Source organism: Sinocyclocheilus rhinocerous, unplaced genomic scaffold (assembly GCF_001515625.1).
Source record: "Sinocyclocheilus rhinocerous isolate Xijiao unplaced genomic scaffold, SAMN03320098_v1.1 scaffold1676, whole genome shotgun sequence".
Classification (NCBI taxonomy): domain Eukaryota; kingdom Metazoa; phylum Chordata; class Actinopteri; order Cypriniformes; family Cyprinidae; genus Sinocyclocheilus; species Sinocyclocheilus rhinocerous.
This window is the reverse complement of record NW_015644618.1, coordinates 470712-493257: the sequence shown is the minus strand read 5'-3', so window position 1 is coordinate 493257 and position 22546 is coordinate 470712. Positions and strand designations below refer to the sequence as shown.

General features: G+C 36.3%; 2 protein-coding genes across 4 annotated transcripts in view; both read right to left on the bottom strand.

Annotated features, from left to right (window-relative positions):
• Positions 1-8289: 8289 nt before the first annotated feature.
• LOC107758435 (protein phosphatase 1 regulatory subunit 3C-B) lies at positions 8290-11799 on the bottom strand. 2 transcript variants are annotated; one of them, XM_016576162.1, is made up of 3 exons: positions 11480-11799; positions 9970-10480; positions 8290-9798 (listed from the first exon to the last, which is right to left on the bottom strand). In XM_016576162.1, exons 1-3 carry the CDS (start codon positions 11491-11493, stop codon positions 9541-9543), a joined length of 783 nt encoding a protein of 260 aa, XP_016431648.1. In that variant the 5' UTR covers positions 11494-11799; the 3' UTR covers positions 8290-9540. The 2 variants fall into 2 exon arrangements, with proteins under 2 accessions (XP_016431648.1, XP_016431647.1); XM_016576161.1 differs by having other exon boundaries at positions 8290-10480; positions 11480-11798.
• Positions 11800-14297: 2498 nt separating this feature from the next.
• mpp3b (MAGUK p55 scaffold protein 3b) overlaps positions 14298-22546 on the bottom strand; it is a 16822-nt gene continuing 8573 nt past the window's right edge. For both annotated transcript variants that reach the window (XM_016576159.1, XM_016576160.1), the window contains exons 12-18: positions 20903-20923; positions 16880-17041; positions 16714-16794; positions 16395-16488; positions 15985-16093; positions 15405-15533; positions 14298-15272 (exon numbers count right to left, since the gene is read on the bottom strand). In XM_016576159.1, coding sequence (XP_016431645.1) covers positions 15093-15272; positions 15405-15533; positions 15985-16093; positions 16395-16488; positions 16714-16794; positions 16880-17041; positions 20903-20923 — 776 coding nt within the window. In that variant the 3' untranslated portion in view covers positions 14298-15092. The remainder of the gene's footprint in view (positions 15273-15404; positions 15534-15984; positions 16094-16394; positions 16489-16713; positions 16795-16879; positions 17042-20902; positions 20924-22546) is intronic.

Sequence of the window (22546 nt, the reverse complement as noted above, 5' to 3'; positions counted from 1 at the left end):
CAGCTGAACACCTCTGCTGTGACTTTAAATGCAGACCTTGGGCTAAAAACTCATCACCAAACACCTGTGACTTGTACATACATATGGACAAATGTATTGGGACACCCCCTTCTTTAGAACAGAAAAAGGCACTTCCAAAACTGTGGCATCAAAGATGGAAACATAATTCATGTATTTAAAAATTGTATTTCCATCTTTGTTGCCACAGTTTTGGAAGTGTCTAAAATGATTGTACGCATATGTACAAGTCATTGGTGTTTGGCGATGAGTTTTTTTGAGTTTTCCCAATACTTTAGGCAATATAGTGTATGTTTGGTGTGGTAGGGGGCCCAACCTCATATTCTTTCATAGGGCCCAAAATTCCTAGCGGCGCCCCTGGCCGAACCCCTAGGTTGCCCTTGGATGTTTTGTTTGAGAGTGTAATTTTTGATGGGGGGATTGTTGATGTGAGTAAATATGTTCAGTCTCTGGGGAAAGATTTAAGGTAGAAGATGTCACTTACACAACAAAATGCACATCAGCAGCAGAACAAACAGGCTGAGCATTATAATCGTAAGTGCAAGGTTCATTCATTGGAACTTGGTGATAGAGTTCTCCTTGCAAACAAAGGGGAGAAAGGAAAAAGAAAATTAGCCGACCGTTGGGAAAGCACAATGTATGTTGTAATGAGTAAGAGCTGTTCTTTGAATACATACAAGATTCGTCACCCTGTTACAGGATGTGTCAAAACTGTCCATCGGAACTTGTTAATGCCTGTGAACTTTTTACCATTGCCTGCTTGGGATGGTTCAGTGAATTCAGAGTGTGTCCTAAGTTCAAACTGTGATTCAACACATACTGACTGTCAGAAAAGTGATACTGCAGACAGAATTTCTCAATGGATTGCTGATTTAGATGAGGTTGCGGGAATGGTTAATGGTGAATTGGAAGATGTGAATGACAGTCGTGAACATGAGATTTGTGATCATGAGGTGGGGCAACAAACTGAACTGAAGATGAAGGGATGGAGTGACAGCACATTTCTGAAAGAATGTCTAATGCTTCAGTGTCTTTGTGCCTTACATCAAATGATCCAGATGTTCAGAATGAAGGCTCTGTATCCCAAATTGTCATACCTGTTGCTGATCATGATTGCGACATTTCAGCAGAAAAACCTGTGGGTTCACCTCGACATAATGCAAATTATTTTCATGTTGCAGGAGAATCTGGTGAGCAGCACAAGGTTTGGTAGAATTATTAAACCTGTTAGCAGATTGATACAGATAATGTCGACTCAAAGGGTTTGTCCTGTTATAGAAATGTAAATATATTATTTTAGTTTTCTTCTTCTTCTTCAGGTATCTTTTCCTTCAGGTTTTTGTTTGCTTGTTTGTTTTGTTTTACTTCATATATTTTACTGACTGATTGTACACCTGTCAATTCGCCATAGGTGGATGGATCTTTTATGATCTTTGATACATGAGTTTGCTTAAGAATAAGCATAATGACTATTAGTGTATGTCATACTTAAGACTATGTACATGGCATGGTTTTTCAAATGATAGATTCGGGATTATCTACCCTTGATTTATCTAAATCTCTAAAGAGATGTTGGGTTATGTGAAATGATGTCATTGAAATGTAAAATAGTTGGCCTTTCCAATAATCTAGTGTAAAACAGTGCAGGTGGATGTGACGAGTGTATGTTTTTACACTAGATTATTGAAATAATTAGTAACTAAGTGTATTAATTTAAGGGTATTTTATTTTGAAATTTGTTTTGGAATGTGAGCATACGCATAATAGTGTTATTTTCATTTCTTTATGTCTGTGGTTCTATGTTATTGTTTTATTTTATTTTGTTTTTCTAAATTTGGTAAATTATAAAATGTAAGGTAGCACTACTACGTAAGTTATGTCATGCATGCACAAGGGCAAAGCTGATATAATTTCCATACACACACTCTCTTTGGATTTTTTTTGGAAGAGGCACTGCTAGACCAGAGATTCTGATTAATTAAGAGTGTCTGATGGTGTTTGTGTGTTGATACAGAAACTGAGAGAAGCGAAATATAAACCAGCTGAGAAATGCATCATCGTGTGGGGTCTCTTTATTCACAACGCAGAAGAACACCCATTACACTAGATTAACAAATAATCAGACATCACCCAAACTAAATATTCCCTCACAGTTTAATAGTAATGACTTTATGAATTTCTTCACTGATAAAACAGATAGCATCAGAAATACAATAACAAATGTAGAATCTACAGCATCTTGTAATTCAGCTTCATTCATCGCACCCAAAGCAAAATTGCAGTGCTTTACAACTATAGGAAAGGAAGAGCTAAATAAACTTATCACTGCATCTAAACCAACAACATGCCTGTTAGATCCTGTACCCACTAAATTACTGAAAGAGTTGTTACTTGTAGCAGAAGAACAGCTTCTCAATATTATTAACGAAAAATTATCCCAAAAACGCTCAAGTTGGCTGTTATTAAGCCTATTATTAAGAAAACCACAACTAGATTCTAGTGAACTGGCAAATTAAAGAACCTTTCCAGCAAAAAAAAAAAAAAAAAGATATCTATGAAGAACTTCAGGCCCCATCATAGCACAGAAAATAAACTTGTTAAAATTACAAATAATTTGCTTCTTGCATCAGACCAAGGCTGCATCTCATTACTAGATTTGGTAACACTTTAGAATAATGGTCCGTTGTTAACAAGTAACTATGCAGGAAGTAATAGGTAGTACTACATTAACACTTAACTTAATACTATTAACTAATAGAGAAGCAAGATTAACTAAGCAGTAAGTAGTATCTTAAGACGTTACTGCCGTGATTAGTAATTAATTGGTTATTCTTTATTAACTGGTCATAGTTTGCAAGTAGTTCTCAATGAGGATATTTTTATTTAATAATTATCAAATATCTAATAAGGAACTACATTTGTCCTAAATTTGCTACTACTTACTGCTTAGTTAATCTTGCTTCTCTATTAGTTAATAGTATTAAGTTAAGTGTTAATGTAGTACTACCTATTACTTCCTGCATAGTTACTTGTTAACAACGGACCATTATTCTAAAGTGTTACCCTAGATTTAGTTGATCTTAGTGCTGCGTTTGACACTATAGATCATAACATACTCATAGACCGATTACAAAACTATACGGGTATTCAAGGGCAGGCTTTAAGATTGTTTAGATCCTACCTGTCCGACTATTATCACTTTGTTTACTTAAACAGGGAATCATCCCAATTAACGCCGGTAAAGTATGGAGTCCCACAAGGATCTGTCTTAGGCCCTCTGGTAATTTCAATATACATGTTGCCTCTTGCTAATATTATTAGAAAATACAGGATTAGATTGGATGACAAATAATTTTCTCCTATTAAATTCGGATAAGACAGATGTACGGTTACTTCCTCTACAGTTAAAAATGTGGGTGTTATATTAGACAGCAACTTCTCTTTTGAAAATCATATTTCACATGTTACAAAAACAGCATTCTCCATCTTAGAAACATTGCCAAGCTACGAAGCATGTTACCTGTTTCTGATGCAGAAAAGCTAGTTCATGCATTCATGACTTCAAGACTGGACTATTGTAATGCACTGCTAGGTGGTTGTCCTGCATCTTTAATAAACAAGCTACAGGTAGTCCAAAATGCAGCTGCCAGAGTCCTTACCAGGTCTAGAAAATATGATCATATTACCCCAAATTTACAATCTCTAACCTGGTTACCTATTAAGTTCTAAATACATTACAAAATATTACTATTTATAAGGTCCTAAATGGTTTAGCTCCTGCGTACCTAACTAGTCTTCTATCATGCTACAATCCATCACGCTCCCCATGGCCGCAAAACTCTGGACTTTTGATAGTACCTAGGAAGTCCACTAAAAGAGGTAGAGCTTTTTCGTATTTGGCTCCTTTATTTTATCTTTATTTTTTGCTTCTCTGTTATCCCGAGGTAACTAGGAATTACACAAGCTTCAGTCTGGATCCAACCATGACAATGAACTGAGATGACCGAACAAGAGCTGATGCCAACCCCTCCGAGGACCTCAGATGACAACAACCCTGAACCATCATACAAAACTACCAAATTTTGCTATAAGTTTGATCACAACATATAATAATTGCTGTTAATAGTGCTCACCATTTGTTTGAATACATGGCATTAACTAACTGCATGATTTTTACGGTTCATTTCTGCCATATGCACATCACCTTGACATAATCACCACTGATACGCTACTACAAAATATAATGTAGAAACTTTAATTATGTGAAGCTTGAGAAACTTGTTTGCTTGCAAAACTTTGCTTTCTCTCGCAAAAGCATTGCATTCCCCCAGGAAATTTTGTGTTCACTATCAAAAGCATTGAAATTTAATTTCTTCCCATCTCATATTACTTGCATCACCAGTTTTGCATTCTCTCACAATTTATTCACTCAAAATTTTTGTTTGCAAAGGTTCTCGGGGAGCAAAAAAAAAAACTTAAGTGAATGCAATAACACTGAAATATCATTTATTCAGTCTCATCTCATATTATTTTCTGTCACCATGTGTCCTTAGCATCTCCATAATGAACTCACCAAAAGTAGCCAAATGGCTAGACAATTGTGAATTGCTGTTGACCTAGAAACAAAGCTGTCTCTAATGAGGTATCATTTTTATGCATTCTCCCAGTGAAGAAATAGACTTGTTTACTTGAAATTATTTATGATAGACAACAGCATGATGAAAGCTGGAATTTTAATCAGCCACTTGTTTGCCAATGTGTCGTGTTCAATCAGAGAGCCACAATGCTGTCGGTTTTGAAGGCATACTTCCAAAAGCTCTCTACATTAAGTTTAAGACCTGTTTCAGATAAGAGAGACTGTTAAGAGAGACTGTCTGAGAGGTTGTCATTATAGTTGGTTGGACTCCAGGCACCTATTAGCACGTTATTGTACCTTAGCATACATTATTTGGATCGTTACTCTACTGTACATATAAACCAAACATGCATGGTAATAAAAAGGCTCATCTACATATTGATGCTAGTGGCGTTTCATTGTTAAACCATCTGACACATCTGTAAAATTGTCAGGAAGATACCCAAAAGACTATATCAGGGTATCAACAAAGACTAAAATGACAGGACTAGTGGATGTAATGTGGAGGGCGTTGTTATTAATCAGGATGTGAGCCATACTTCTGTAATTAACCCATATAGTTACCTTAAGGCACCTTAATAATCTATAAGCCTACCCTTTATTTATGTGCATAAGGGAACTATTATTATTCCATCTTGTGACAGAGATTTAATGATTTTTCATTAGGGGATTCAGCTGGTTTAATGGCTGAAGTCTGGTTTGCTGTGATGCTTCTAATGGAAAAAGCCACATAGACAGCCTCTCTCTAATGTTCTTTTCCTTGTAACACACGATTTGAATTACTGCATCACCTTCATTACTCTGAACACAATACCATGATTGTGGAATAATGCTTTGCTGCTCGTTTGCAATTTGGTTAGATCCAGTTTTAGAATCGTAACCCTCTAGGATTGTGACTTCACAATCTGAATCACAATCTGATTATACAGCTCTGTAACTTTTTTGATTCCAATGATGATAATACAATTGACAATAATACTCATCAGAGTGCGTACATCCTGACATCACAAACTTTACTTATAGATTTAAAGTTATAGATTTGCTAGAGTTGATGCATGTGGAAGATTTTGTGTATTTCCAATTTAAAGCATTTTTAAAGCTGCACTCCACAAGTTTGTGAAAAACCTGATGATTATTTTCTTCAGGATGACTTGAGAATGATCCAGAAAGCTTCAGTGGAAGAACATCTGACTGTACAAAGAGTCACATAATCAATATCACAAATTCACTTATTTGATAAGTGAACAAGAAATAGTGTTTATATCTAAGTTTAAAATTTGAATCCCATTTTCAGTATGCTCTTATTCTTTTTAACTCTACTGTATATATTTTCACTTGGTATATAATTTTTAATGTGTAGAATGAGGACGTGCCTAAAAACTTAACAGGATTCAGTTAGTAAACAAATTAGTAAGCAAATCATGTCCAAACAAGATGTACACTACTGAACACTAACAACAAAATTGAACGGAAACATTTGACTAAACGGCATGCAGGCTGTACAGACAAAATATGCCCACAAAAAATTACACATTATACAACATCTGTTAAATGATTGTGTATGGCAAGAGTAAACAATTTGTTTATTTATGGGAGCAAATATTTGTCAGCAACCTTAACAGAACTCTGGAAATGTGCTCTTTATTCATTTAAACATATGCTCATTGGTCACCTGCTCACTAGACAAATTTTTGTCTCTTAACAGGTATTTATTAGGCAGATACAAACCAAAGCAAAACATTAATTTACATTAATTAGTATATGACAGAGGCCTGGAGTCATTTCATGGTGCACTCTGATATTGAAGTGATGATATTAAAGGGATAATTCACCCAAAAATTCTCAATCAATGTGTTTTGGTAAGAAAAATGTCCATATTTAAGACTCTATAAACCTTAATCTCTAGCTTCCACTAACTGTCGTTCGCGCGTTCACGAGAGAGTCCAGTAGGACCTAGCATAGGGACCTAGGACATAACCGTAGCTTAAGCTCCAGTGAGAAGTGACGAATGAGGAAGCATAGAGGAGAGAGCAAAACAAAACACTGGTCACGAATTAGAAGTACAAAAGGACAATTTGTAAAGAAAAATGTCAGAGGATTTCGATATAAGCCAAGAAGTGACTTTGCTAAACAAAGGAAACTTTGCTAACTTTCGCTAAGCCTACGTCATCCTCTGGAACGTGACTCTCTCGTGTACGTGCAAATGACAGCAGAAGCTAGCGGTAACATTTTATAAAGTTTTAAATATGGATATTGTTCTTACAAAAAAGCATCAGTTCGCTTCAGGAGGCCTTTATTAACCTTCTATTGTACTATTGAATATTATAACCCATTCGCTGCCATTATAAAGCTTTTGAAGAGCCAGGACATTTTTAAATATAACTCCAATTGTATTCGTTTGAAAGAAGAAAGACATATACGTTACACCTAGGATGGCTGGAGGTGAGTAAATCATGGGGTAATTTTAATTTTAATTAGTGAACTATCCCTTTAATGTGAAGCAGTGGAAGTAAAACATGACATGTTCATAACAAAACAGAAGTCCACTCATAGAAACATTAGGTTTTATTTCTAACAGGAACACAGAGTATAGTACAACATTCTTTCAAACAAACATCTTTCTTTGCAGTAAAAAAATATGTAGGCATACACTGTGGCTTGTTTAGGCCCTTTTTTACATTCAACCTACATGATCCCTCTCCACAATTACAGCAGCTCTCGGTTCATCACAGTCCACAATCACCCATGTCTGCATTTGTGATCGGAGAAATGACAAACAACAAGCGCTACTCTACACTGCTCAGAACTTGCGTTTGAATCGTCAGAAAACTTACTTACAGGCTGTGAATCAGAAGCGCCAGACTGTCCTTGTAAAGTTGAAACTGCCCCACTTTATAGAAACAGCCTTTGTGCACGGCATTGTAGGCTATTCTGCAGGTTCAGGAAACAGTCCTCCATAAAATGCATTGCACACATCTGAATATTTGGGTTGAACTGTTCTGGAACAGTGTTGTAAATACAACTTAACCACTGATTTCTAGTTGTGTCCTCTTTTGGAAGGCCAAACATAGTAGTTTCGCTTTCACAACGAAACACACAGCGGGCTTGAGTGAGCGGAGTTGAGTTGCTAGAGTGAGGAACGGCCGGCGGGCTTGAAGACGGTGCGGCCAGAGGATTCGACGAAGGAGCGGCCAGCGGGCTTGCGGCAACCACATGTGAAGACCAAGGGCTGGACTCCTCTTCATCCAAGGTGAAAGCCGATCCGGCGATCCACAGCGCGAAGTTAATGTATTTCCTCAGCGACCAGCACGGATCAGCTCTAGGCATGACGAAGCGGATATCGTCCTCTATTTGGAAGGCCAAACAAAGTAGTTTCGCATTCACAACGCACAGCGTCTCCACGACATGGCGGCGGCGGCAACAACAATACTACAGCGAGAATAAAAGTTACGCCTTCTTTCTTTGCGTGAACATTTGGGCGGTGTTATGCAAATCTTCCCACACAGTGACGTAGACATGTGGGGGCGTGTTTAAACGAGGCGTTTTAGGAGGGCGTGGACAAGTCTTAACTTTTATAAAGAATATCTCTTTGGGTTTGAGACTTTATTCTTTGCAACTTTAGGGATCTTATCTATGCATGAACAGCTTGTGACACTCCAAAGAGAAAGGAAAATTTGAAATTGCATCATATGACCCCTTTAAGGCCTCAACCTGTTTTACTATTGCAGCGGAAAGGGGAAAAACAGTCTCATTCAATATCATCCCTCACCTTAGCAACGCTTCCTGACTTACTACTACCTTCTTAAAGTTACATCCAAATCCCTCATCTTCTATCCTCCAAATAACAGAGAGTTTCCACACACCATGGGTCATAAATCACAACGCAGCACACACAACCATGCACAATACCATAGCAGCAAAATTGTTGTAGGAAAGATATTGTTGTAGGAAAGTGCAGCTTTAAAAAAGTAGAACAGACATAGGAAAAATCAGAAGTGCAACAGCATGGATTTAGCACTTAATGGGCATTATTATCTCTCATGGACTCCCTCATAATGTGTCACGCTTAGTGCATTCACTAGAAAGTGACAGATAAACTGGTACTATCAAATGAGATGCAAAACTTCAATATGAAGCAATCTCATATTGTACCAGACAATTCCACACATTTTATGCAGTGCAGGTCCATCTGCTCTAAAAGGGACAATTCACTCAAAAAGGAAATTCTGTCATCATTTACTCACCCTCGTGTGGTTTTAAATCTGTCTTTTTAAACATGACTTAAATTATTGCATATTAACGTCCAGTCACATTTCAGAAGCAGGATTCCCAAAATTCAGTGACTTTAGATGGAGTAACAAAATTATTACCCTTCAAAAATAGTACACTGAAGAATCTATTTCAGAGCAAGTGCTAATTGTTCTCTTCATACAAGGCCATTTGGAAAGATATCCAAAACAATGTCATTGTATTACAGTTAATCACGGAATAACACAAAGGAAGGCATCTATGTTATGAAAATGATTGGTTTACCCCATGTCAGATATACAAAATAGTGTATGTAGTGTGCTAAAAAATTAGAAAATAACATAAACCAACATTTTTCATTCCGAGTAACTGCCATTATGGTTAACATGGTTAGTCTCAACTTTGCATAATTTCAGAGCCCAGACATCTCGTATTAAGCTAAATGTGTATTTCAAAAACATACACCAACACTGAATTCATTTGAACAGTATCAAAGACACACATGGCCAAAAGGGTTTTCTTTTGAGGACATCATTGCTCATTTTTACTCTTCAGACTTTTCAAAAGTCAATTCTGAAACCATTTGCATTTGTCCTTGTTACAGCCTTTATTTCAAGTTTATCGGGGGTCTTGAACTGTCACCAGTAAGGGGTGTTGTTCTCAATATGACCCCAACTCTGCCACTCGGGGAAGAATCCACTAGATGTTCTTGGGCTCCCGAATTGATCAAATTCCATCTCTGGCCGTTTGCCTTGATTCTTGAAATCTGTTGTCATCTTTTGGGTTACACTGGTCTGGCTGGGGTTGTTCTCTGCATGTATCAGCTTGTAATTTTTCCCATCATTATTGTCCCAGTATGTGGTATTGTGAGTTTTGTAGGATATGCAGAACTCCACCTGCTTGTGTGGGGGCACAAAACTTGGAAGGTCAATGAAAAACGAGAAGGTGTCAACGTCCTCGCATCCATAAACATTATTCATGTATGTACAAGGAATGTCAACATAGCTTTTCCATGACTCAAATGTTATTCGCACACAGACCTTTTTCTCAAAGCTTATATTGCTTACTTTGACTGTGCCAGTGAGTGATCTCTCTTGAATTATACAGTTTTCCAAGCATACCAGGTTCTTCTTTAGATGGTTCCGGAAGTGCAAATAGTCTGCAGCAGGCTGAGGGAAATCCAAAATCAAATTCTTCTCCTTCTCCGCTTTCAGGCCCACAATGGCGTCCTCCAGGTCTGATAATTCAAACTGCAGGTCTAACATGGGGTCTTCTTCAAATTCCTTGAACACATGGACTGCTGTCAGAGACATGCCTTTGGAGTCAGCAAAAACCACTTTCTTTTTAGCTTTGGTCTCGGGACTTTTCCATCCTAGGTTATCAGTGTCCACATCTGTCTTGGAGCTGATGCAGGATCTCAGAGGTTTGTATTGGTTGACTAGGCTCCTGGACTTGCAGTCCTCATATAAACTGAGGAAACTGCGAAGAGGCGGCGAGTGAGCCAGACAAATTCTCATTGCCACATCCACAGGCATAATTGGACTTGGCATTGGCCTGGGGTTCAGTATCTGTAGAACCCTGTCATGAAGACAATAATGAAGAATACTACAGTGACCAATTAAGCAGGAGACGTGAAAGACTTTCCTCGGAATTTAGAGATTAATGTGATTAACAAAACTATAGTTGCAGCCAGTTTGATCTATTTTACAGTACAATTATAGTGCCATAGCTGGTGGTTTAAGCTTTTCAAATTATAATAATGATCAGTTTTTATAAATAATATTTATACTTACATATTATATTGGGATAAATCTAAAAGCAACAAATTATAAAATATAAAATTATAAAATATCTATTCCAGTCTTTTTAGCACTTAAATTCACCATATTAGACACTACTGCATATTTCAATTGTTACTAGTATTTTTTTTCTCTTTTTTTTGTAGTACTACTATTAAGATTTTACCTATAAAGTAAGCAGTCTGTATATATGTAATGACTGGCTAGTCATTACATACATACAGTACGACAAGTAAAATTTCTATTGTAACTAGTGAAATAAGCAATATTACTGAACATTTGGGATGGATAGCAGTGTCTGAAAAATAGGAACTATTATCTAATACAAAAATAATAGTAAAGCTATAACAGAGACTAGTAACTACGGAATAAGTACCAGTTACAGATACTAGAACAGTTACTAGTAAAACTGGAATATGTAAAATAGCTTATCTAAACCACAGACCTCCATAGAATTCATTGGCAAAAAATAGCAAAATCAATGGAACTAAATATCAACCAATTTTCGCTGTTGGACTAAATAGCTGTCAAAAATTCAGTACTAGTAACATAAATAGATACTAGTAAAAAAAAAAAAAAAAAAAAAAAAAAAAAAAAAAAAAAGAGTTAAAACAGCTTGACATTGTCAATGTTCAAATAATACTTTAAACAAGCCAATATTGTTTTCAATTGAATCTAAATCATTAGTCATATTCAGAGATCATCTTTACACTTTTCCAGCACACAGTGAGCAGTGATAAACCCCCTCGATGCACTGTGACGCACTCTGTATTCTTACCTGGTGCAATTCATTGAAACCCAAGGTTTGTTTCCAAAACGGCAGACACAGTTTGCTCTGGTATAGTTTGAACAAGTACAGTTTTTTTCCCTACGTGCTTTTAAACTTCATTTAACAACGTGTCGACCACCATAACTAAAAACCCGCTGACGACCCGTCGTTTGCTGCAGCACGCCCCCTTCGCGGTCCAGCTGTACTGAAAAAGTCAAGAGCGTTCAGCCGGTATATCAAGCCTGTGAGCGCATTGGTTCACAGGAACCCATACTGACAGCCAATGGGAGAGCACGAGAGCGAGGCGCTCGAGCAATCAGTACGCAGGAAAGAATCAGTCGGGGCGCGCGTGCAGGCAGATCAGAACAGCAGTGAGCTGAGACAGAGGCGGGAGAAAACCGTCAACCAAAATTAGATAGCTCGTAGACCTCTGACGAAACTGTGACGCGTAATTTGTGGATAAGAGTAATTTCTTTTCTGCATTTATTTTTCTTTATCAATAATACAGAGGCTTGTGAGTGTGTCACTGTAAGATTTTAACTATTCAGTTATAATGAGATTGTCAGTTTGAGTCACATGTGGTCTGAGGTTACTTATGGCAACCTTAAAAACTAAACAGTTTTTTTAGTTGTGGCACAGTGGGCAGTTCATGTGTTCACATTATAAAAATAGTTCATGGAGAAGCAGGTTTGAAACCAGCCTGTGCCATGCCCCATTTCCACTCGCTCAGCCTTTAATCGGGTTTATGCTGTCCTTTAAACACTTACAGACACTTTTGTAGAATACTATTATCTAAACATGTCGAAATCTTCATAAATGGAAAAATATCAGGCCAGGGAAATGGGGGGAAAAGGTTATTGATGTATTTATTTATAGCCTAGTGAAATTGCTCTATGTGAGTGCAATCACTTTGAAATGATTAAAAAAATAATCATGCATGTCTTCATGAAAGCATGGAAGATCATTGGTCAAAATGAGTAGGAACATTTTCATAATTGCAAGATCAAGGCATTACCACAGAGTATTCATACCGATTGCAAGCTGTCATTTGTGCGTGTTAAACATTTATGAAGCTGTCATGCTCTACTGGTGTTAGTAGATGGTCAAAATGCCATATGTTGCAATGACAGCAGCCTATTGAGTAATGTGACCTACATTAGCAAGATCCATATTGCAACATTTAACAAAATGTATAATGCATTTATGATAATCACAAAACGGAGTAAAATACTTTAACCATATTTCATGATGATGATTAAGGGCACTTCTAAAACTTGTATGTAAGTTTGATATAAGTTTGATGTAAGTCATATATAATATGGTTTTAGAAGGCAATTTGTACATCTGTAGAAAATATTTATTGCATAGTGAATATTTTTTGTTATAGATAAATGTATATGCTTTGGATAAATTCAAGAGCCAGAAAAGACAAAGCATACACATATAAAGAGTAAAATGCATTGTCTAATAATAATTCTCTAATAAAATGAAATTAGAAGCAGCACCCATTTAAGCAACAAATATATTACAATAAATTTGTGAAAGTGCTTCAAATTTGGGTGCTCTGTCAGCATATTCAAAATAATATAGTTTTACCTTTTAAAAAGGTATTTTATTCCTTTTGAGACATGTCTTTGAGACGTGTCGGAAACTTCAAGCATCTATTGGTCCAATAACAACACTTGCAAAACAGGAAGCGTACGGACAGCCTGCACAATCAATGTAGCTACAGCTGGCCAACAGCACAATGATACAAAATACACTAATCAAATCACATTCTGTTTACACTGTTAATGATGATTGGTCCATGATGATGGTCAGTGAGAATCCATTTACCATATAATTTAAAACCAAGGAAAGTAGGCAGTTTAACATAAGCAGGACAATATATGTACAATGTTAGGTGTTTTATTTAACATTTGGAGTATTGGATTGAATTTCGACATATGATTATTGTTTTCACAGTGAGTGCTGTTGATTATGGATGATTTCCTGAGGTCGGTTAAACAATGCAGGGTGTGTTTGCTTGATATCAGCAGTCATGCAAACATGTATTGAAGGAAAGAGTACAGAACAAGACAGAACTTGCAAGGATTTCTTCATTTGTCTGTATGACTTTTTCCATTAAAAATTTTTTTTTACTTGCATTAATTGGACTGTGCACAGATATGATTGTTGAGTATGACACACAATTGTGTTACGGTCTAAGGTTTTTATGTGTCACTTCCTCAGTGACCTGAAGTAGACCTGACTTCGACCAGCTGAAATGTGGGCAGTTTTGCAGTGTGGCAATATTTACAGAGCTATTGCAAGAATATCAGTATTTAGAGAATCAACAAGTGGAATCAGATGAGAATGTGCTGCAGTCCATGAGCCCAAAATTTTAGACATGAAGTCTAAATGGTATTTTATGCTTATAAATGTTGGTTTTATATGATCTCGCTAATGTCAGTTCAGATTATTCACCCTTATTCATGGACAGAAGATAAGTTGGTATCTTTGAAAAAATAAAACTTCTTCAACAGTTAAAAAAGGGTATGTAAAATGGTTCTTTTTACCTCCTTATCCTCTGCCTGTTTTGTTTTAAGAGGTTTAAAAAAAATAGAACTAAAAAGCCTGTTACTACCATCTGCTGCTAGGTGGCTGTATTACCACTCACTGAAAATTCACCTAGAACACATGATGTAATGCTCAAGGTTTGTTGGCTCAAACATTCAAAGTTATAGAAGCAATATGTGTGCATATATAATATAAATATTTAAATAATATTTAATGTTTTTATGTTCTCTCTAATAAAACAGAAATCTAAAAGAGAGATACAGTCTGTAATTTTTATTATAACAATTTACATTCAAAAATACTCCATATATTCTAAAAGGGTACACATTCATAACATTTTGAACAGTACTATATGGCCATAAAGATGTTAACATGCCTTATGCTCTTTGACTATAATGTAGAATTTGTCTAATAAACTACACAGACATCATAGTCATCAGTTTGATACAAAAACTTTGACAATTACAACTAAATTATGACAGGCTGTGACCAAATACGAAATGTTATTTTACACAAGTATAAACACTGAAATTGTTTGCAAATATACAGTATGATATTTTACATCATTCCCATTTACATTTGACTAAATATACACAGCCAGCATAAGTTTAAGATATCAAAACAAGAGACTTTCACACTCGATGGTTTGCCTGGCAGAAACCAGCTTTGACACAGTGAGTAAACCTGAGTCAGTGTTTGTCCTCTCATTCAAGTGATCCTGTCCTCATCTGATGTTTTTTTTTTTTTGTGCAGCTCACTCGACAGAACTAAGGACAACCATTTGTTCCACAGAAAACAAATTATTTCAGCTATTAATGATACATTTCTTCTCGTCAATGCTACTTTCATGCAAAGTCTTATGAACAGAAATCTTCACCACTAGCGCAGTACAACACCCAGTTTCAACAAGTCAGATGGCACTTGTGTTTTGCTTTGTATTACTTCAGTCGAACAGGATGAAACGGAAACTGGCAGACAGCAGACTCAGAAAGAGGCAGAGAGGTTCATTACATGTTTTCATTACACCATATGTGAGCGTTTGAATTTAAGAAAGGAGGGAGGATCAAGATCGGACCCAGCTGACAGGCACCCACTGCGGCTCCCTCTCGAGTCGTTCCAGAATATTCCTCAGCTCTACACAGGCACTGGCAGAGTCCTCCTTTACCAGTACCCTGTCCACTAGGTGGCCATATTGCTGGTCCATCTGCTCGGCTGACTGCCTCATGTCCTGCAGGTCTTCATCCTTTTCACAAAAGGAGAGAGAAAGAGAAACAGAAAAGAAAAAAATTATTTTGTTGACTGTACAATATAAGAGTTTAATGACAGGGATTTACTAGCTGCATTTGGGTAGTATGGTGATATAAATCAGTCTTACTGTGATGTGTCCATTGTCACCCCTTCCTGGTGATGTGGGAGAGCTACGTTGCCGACGAATCTCAGGGATGCGTGGCTTTACAAAAATCACATAGGGCTTAAACTCTGCTGTATGGAGGATTTTCAGGGCCTGAGAATTAGAGTAAAAAAAATATATAAATCATAGCACTGGTTTCCAATTATGTGCTCAACAAAAATCAAGAACAGTGTCTCTACTGATGTCGTTGTAGAATCAAATCCAGATTAGGTTGAATAGAAACGTTACCATGGTGCAAGAGATCACTATTTACACATTTATATATTAGCAAACACTTATATCCAAAGTGACTTACAAATGACTATTATAAAATAATCTACCTGTAGACCTGTATGGCCATGTAAAACAAAGGGAACTATTATCAAAATATCAAAGCTATTCTTTTCAATGCAAAGAAAATGTATTATGATCACAAGTTCAGTGCAATTATTTATTTAAATTAATTATGTATTACTTCACATCACATATGACCAGAGCTCAGAATCAGAAATACAGAGAAAAGCCGATACTGACAATAATTACAATGGCAAAATGTTCTATTTACCTCAGGTTGAACATCTACTAGACACACTTTATTTCTCGCCAGGACACTCCGGATAGACTCCAGACTTGTCCCATATTGGTTATTCTTATATTCACCATATTCAATAAACCTGGGTATACACAATATATGTTTTGTGTCAATACAAACAACAGTAAAATTAAATTGATAACACTATTAAAGGGATAATTCATCCAAACATGAAAACTCTGTCATCATTTACACACCCTCGTGTTGTTCCAAACCTGTATGACTTTTTCTTCCTCAGAACACATAAGAAGAAAATTGCCATGCAGTTACAACAGATGGTAGCCAACAAATTTAAGTTTTTGGGTGAATATGCCACACAGATGTGGTATAATATTGACCAAAAGTGCACCCAACAGATATTAAAATCGTTTGATATAACATACTTATTCGATTGGATGTCAGCCTCAAAGGCTTGCTTGGAGATGAAGTTGTATTCTACACCTTCCTTCTCGTGGCTCTTCCTGGGTCTGGTTGTGTCTGTTAGAAAATGATTACACAAATTATACTAGCATTTCAGTTAATGTCACATGTGATTTTACAATACATGATATGTAATTTTAAAAATTAGAAGCTTTAACTTCAGATCTTCAATCTGAAGCAAAAGTAGGTTCTACTTTGATTCAGCTTCTTGATGTACAGTATCAGCCAGGACCTCAACAGTCACAGTCTCTAATGTTCGACTAATGGAAAGAGTAAACTCACGTGGCACAGCAACACCATATCGATGAGAATTCTCAGCAATCACCTTCTGCTTCAGCTCATTGATTCGAGCACCAAGAGATCCTTTAAAGAAAAAAAGGAGATGAGATTCTGAAGGCCAATAAAAGAATGACTAATTTAGAAAGTCCTGACATCCCTTGAATCTTACCTATCAGCACCACAAGTCTTGGTTTGTCTTGGGGTCTCATCTGATATAGTGTAACCTCTTCATATATGAGAAACTCACTCTCTGTGGACTCCGCTGGATGAGACTCTTTGGTTGAACCCTGGTGATCCTTGCGGCTCAGTCTGAAGCTTCTCCTTAGACCAGCTGTGAGAGCAGAAAGATTTTTTCCAAAAGATCAACATAGGTAAAGAACATTTAAAAATATAGAGATCAAAAATAGACATGACTAAATTAAACGAACAAAAAGATTAGACAAAAAGACAAGGATGGGACGAGGTGCATCCTCCAGACTAAAAAATATCATGTCTCTCACACTGCTGCTGATTCTATGTAACAGCTGCATCTCAGGGGAAAATAGCAACATGCTGTTCATCTGCTTTGTAAAATTTAATATGCAGTGAATACGTTAAAGCAGCAATGAATCTATTCACCTTACAAGTATGAAAGAAACATGGTACCTGAGTAAAACTCCCAGGAAAAGGCCTGACCACAGGACGGTGCCACCGCCTTACACTTTGGAGAAACTACAACTAATGTTAGACCATCACACATCCAGCATAGTTCTATAGAGACCATCACGAGCTAGCAACCATGCCAAAGCTTGTGTGAGCCATTAGCCCAAAGCAATAGTTCCCTGGCTATAGCAGTGCACCTGAGGAAAAGTTCTCCAAAAATAAGAGTTTCATACCCGCAGAAGTTCCTTGCCTGTGAAAGCCCATTTCCACTACATAAGGAAAAAATTCATACTTTGCTATTATGAGATTATATATATATATATATATATATATATTTATATAATTATGATATAAAAATAGAAATTGTGAGAGATTCAAAGTCATAACTGAGATAATAAGTCATTAATATAAATCAAAATTATGACAAAAAATGTATTTAAGTCAACATAAGTCGAAATATTTTGTCATAATTATGACTTTTTATCTCATAATTTCAACCTTGTTATATTTTCTACTTTTGTCATATTGATGATTTTTATGCCCATAATTTCAAATTATGTCATTATTATGACTTTTTATCTCATAATTTTGACTTTTTATGTCATAATTCTAACTTTTGATTTTTTCTTATGTAGTGGAAATGCGCTTCCACACCTTCTTCCATGGAACACTAAAAGATAAATGCTGGCAGTTTTCCAGTTTCTCCATAAAATGAAAGATGAATAGGAACTGGGGCTGTCAAGAAAAAAGAATGCAAATATGGTGCCAATGTGTCAGGTTTATGTGAATATAACATGACAAATCATTGAAATTTTAATATGCAGAAGTCCACATTGAGATTATATTAATCTCAATGTCTATTCCTTGCACAAATCTACTGTATGACTTCAGAATGCTTGTATATGTTAGCACAGGTCGTCATTCACTTTCATTATAAGGAAAAAAATGCTAGCATATTAGCATATAATTCAGTTTTTCTCTTTTTTTATGTTTGACAGAAGTAAGAAAGTCATACAGGCTCAACTGAACAACATGAGACTGAGTAAATTACAGAATTTTCATTTTTGGGTGAACTGTCCCTTTAAGCATCAAGTGCATCAATCTTCCTCTTAGCAAAAAGCACACACTAAAATCCACTGAGACTAAAACTCAAAGAGGGAGTTGTCCGAAGCCGGCAGCAGAGCAGTGGGCTCAAGATGTGACCAATGGCTGGGGTCTTAGGATGTGCCAAGCGCATGAGCTCTGTTCTGAAGTGCACCGAAGAACTCACAACAAAACCAGATGATATATAAAGCGCACCACACCACACAAAAAAGCATCATCCAAAGCCAAAGCCATGTGGAGTGCATTCAGTGTGTAAGGTGTCAGCTCTCACCAGGAGCACACAAGAGATGAAAGGGTACAGGCAGGAGAGGAGAATCAGTGGGGATCACACTTTACAAGGACATTTCATAGGAAAGAGTTATTGGAGAGGCCAAGAGAGCCACAACCGCAAAATAAAGCAGCAAGCACTGAGCGCAGGGATTTCAGCATCTGTACTGGGTATTCAGAGTCTCGTAGTTACAAAATTTAAGGGCTATTACATGAATATAATTAGTCACAAATACCTGAAATACCCATTTTACAGATTTATGAATTAATTTGAAAATAATTTACAAATATTTTGATTTCATTAGGTTACACTTTATTTTAAGGTGTCCTTGATACAGTACAAATAAGTACTGAGTAATATTAATTAGCAACACACATTTACTATAGGGTTTATGGTTAGTTGCGTGTACAGCCCCATTTCCTTAAAAGTTGGGACATTTGTAAAATGCAATAAAAACTAGAATCTGCATTTTGTTAATTCTTTTTAATCTTTATTTAACTGACAAAAGTTCAAAGAAAACATTTCCAATGTTTTCACTCACCAACTTAATTGTATTTTATAATATAAACAAATTATGAATTTAATGGCTGCAACATACTCCGAAAAAAGTTGGGACAGAGGCATGTTTACAACTGTTATGTCACCTTTCCTTTTAGTTACACTTTAATTGTTTCTGAACAGATGATACGTTTACGCCAATTACGCCTCAATGGTTTACCTTCACACATATGCAAGTCACCCATGCCATGGGCACTCATGTACCCCCATATGTTGGCTTTTGCACCTGTCGCTGATTAAAGTCTGGATGGTCTCTTTCATCTTTTTGCATGGAGAACGCAATGTCTGTTTTTCCCAGAAACAAGCTGAAACGTAGACTCATCTGACAACAGCACGCATTCTCACATTTCCAGAGAACTCGACAGCATCCCTGCATAGAATTGGTCTGTGACTGGTTAAGTGACAATGTTCATTTTAAAGTACTCCTGAGCCCATGTGGTTATATTTAACACATGGTTTCTCATGAAGTGACATCTGATAGTTTGAAGGTTATGCACATTGACCTTCCCTATATGGACTGAGATTCCCTAAATCTTTTCACAATATTATGTATAAAATATTAGAAATATAAAATACTAAAACCTAACTTCTTTGCAGTCTTGCACTGATATTTTTTAATGGTTTTAAAATTCTCTCATTAAAGGGACAGTTGTTCCAAACCTGTATGCATTTTATATTATATTACATTACAATATATTATATTATATTATATTATTGTAACGTTTTGGTGCTATATAAAAGCGCATGACAAATGCGTAGAGTTCCAAAAGTCTTTGAATTATAAATCCACACAGAAGAAACACAGGAGATTGCTGGAGTAAACATAGCACAACACCTAACATAAACAATAACCAGCAAGGAACAGAGGGAAACTGAGGGCTTAAATACAAAGGGAATGTAATCAAATAAAACTGAAACAGGTGTGTGGCTATTAGTAACTATAGGAACAAACTAGGAAACTCAGGAATGCAAACGGGAACAGAACAAAACTGAATATTATATTATATTATATTATATTATGAAGAATATTGGTAACCAAACAGTTGCTGGTAGCCATTGACTTGGTAATGGCTACCATCAACTGTTTGCTTACCAACATTCTTCAAAATATCGGTTTTGTGTTCTGTAAGTTTAATAAGTGGTAAGCCATGATCCATCTTTGCTTGCAAACACGGAGACCTTAGTGGATGCATTTTATACCCAATACTACTACATGATACTCTCACATATTACCAATTCAGCTGCTTTATAATCTTTTTGCTTTTATTTTGCCTATGTCCCAATACTTTTTGAATGTGTTGCAGCCACCAAAATCTAAATTTGTTTATTTTATATTAATTATAAATTATATTAACAAAATACAATTAAGTTGGTCAGTGAAAACATTCTTAGTTCTTATATTCATAGTTTTGTCAGTTAAATAAAGGTTAAAGAGAATTAACAAATCAAATTTGATTTGATTCTTGTTTTCATTGCATTTTTAAAATTTCTTTTGGAAATGGGGTAGTAATTATTCATAATTTACTGTTATTACTATACTAACTGTGTGTAACAAGGACACTATACTATAAAGTGTTACCTTTTATTTATTTAATAGGTAATTACTCCCCCTTCACCTACCTTTTTCACAAGTTTGGTCACCTGAGGTAAGCAGAATGAGGAAACAAACACAATTGCTAAAACATGAATAAGTATGAAAAGCCAATGAATATGGAATCTTGCAAGTATTGTCATTTGTGATAGGTCTGGATAAAATATGTACAGTGGAGATCAAAATTAGAGAACAATCTATAAATACTTGATTTTTTTCTGAAATATTGTTATTTTTCATGACTCAAAATTTGAAGGAATATTAGCTGTGGTATACCACTGTTCTACTAACATATTTTACAAAATAACCAGAAAATTTCAACAACAACAAAAACTAACAAAAAAAAAAACATTATTTTGTGGAAAACACAGTGATTAAAATTAGAGAACAGTAACCACTGTAGCACGATAGAAGATTACAACTAAAATTTTGGAGGGTTACAGCTGTCAGAAATTAGAAGTGTAGAGGCCCTTGGTTTGAATGACTTCAGCACATCTGCGGCCGCAGGACATCACTAGTTTCTCACACTGCGCTTGTGTGATCTTGGTCCACTCTTCTTACAGTCTCTTCCACAGTTCAGTAACTGGAGTGGGTTTCTTAACCATAACTTTGTCACCAAATATTTTCCAGAGATCGGGTTTAGATCAGGACTCTGGGCCGGCTATTTCATGATTTCATTGTTCTTAGCTTCAAGGAACTGCTTTACCCGTTTTACAGTGTGACGGGGAGCATTGTCTTGCATGAAAATTGCAGGCTGATTGGGAGATTCTGATAAATATTTGCATTCACCCTGCCATGTAGCCATATTAGAGGCCCAACTCCTGCTGCAGAATCCCACAAACCATGATACTTCCTCTTCCACTTTTCACGGACCTCTTTACGCACTTGGGGTTCAGTCTATCAACAGTCTGATGCCGAACAAAATGTTTCCCATTCGACCCAAATAAATTAAACTTGTTTGCACCACTGAAGTGAACTTTGGACCCGCTCTCCTCTGTTCACACAACAAGCTCCTCAGCAAAGGTTAGTCTAGCCTTTTGATTCTTTCTGCTGATGAGTGGCTTCGTCACTGCAGAGTGCACTTTTCAGTGTGACTTCTCTTAAACGTGGCGAGACAGACCAGCCTTTTTGGGGGACTTGAATGAATCAGTGTCATTCTAAAGCTGCAATATTCAAGGAATCACAGATTTGGAACAACCAACTTCTCTTGCGATGGCTGAAAGGGTCATCCATTTGGCCTTCATATGGACAACCTGCTGTTTCAGGGTTTCAGTCAGTTTACAGCGGCCTACCATCTTGCAATCTCAGTGAAAATTAGAGGAATGCTGCCAGTTAAATAGGGTTTGTCATATAATTAAGGAAATTAGCACCAGGTGCCAGATTAACACCAATAACTTGGAGGTATCTGTAATAATCTAATTTTGATCAGAGTTCTTTTTCAAATATCTCATTTAAGTTTTTTTATACTGTTTCAATTAATTTATAAAATATGCTTAAAAAACGGCCCTTCTACTCTTGTTAGGATAACTTCAAATAGGACTAAGCAGTGACCTTGAAATTTAGGAAATTGTAAGTTGTTCCCTAATTTTGATCTCCGCTGTACATTGGCCATCTTTGTGTGTCTCGTTCCCTACTCAGGGAACCATGGTTACATTAGTAACCTGAGACGTTAT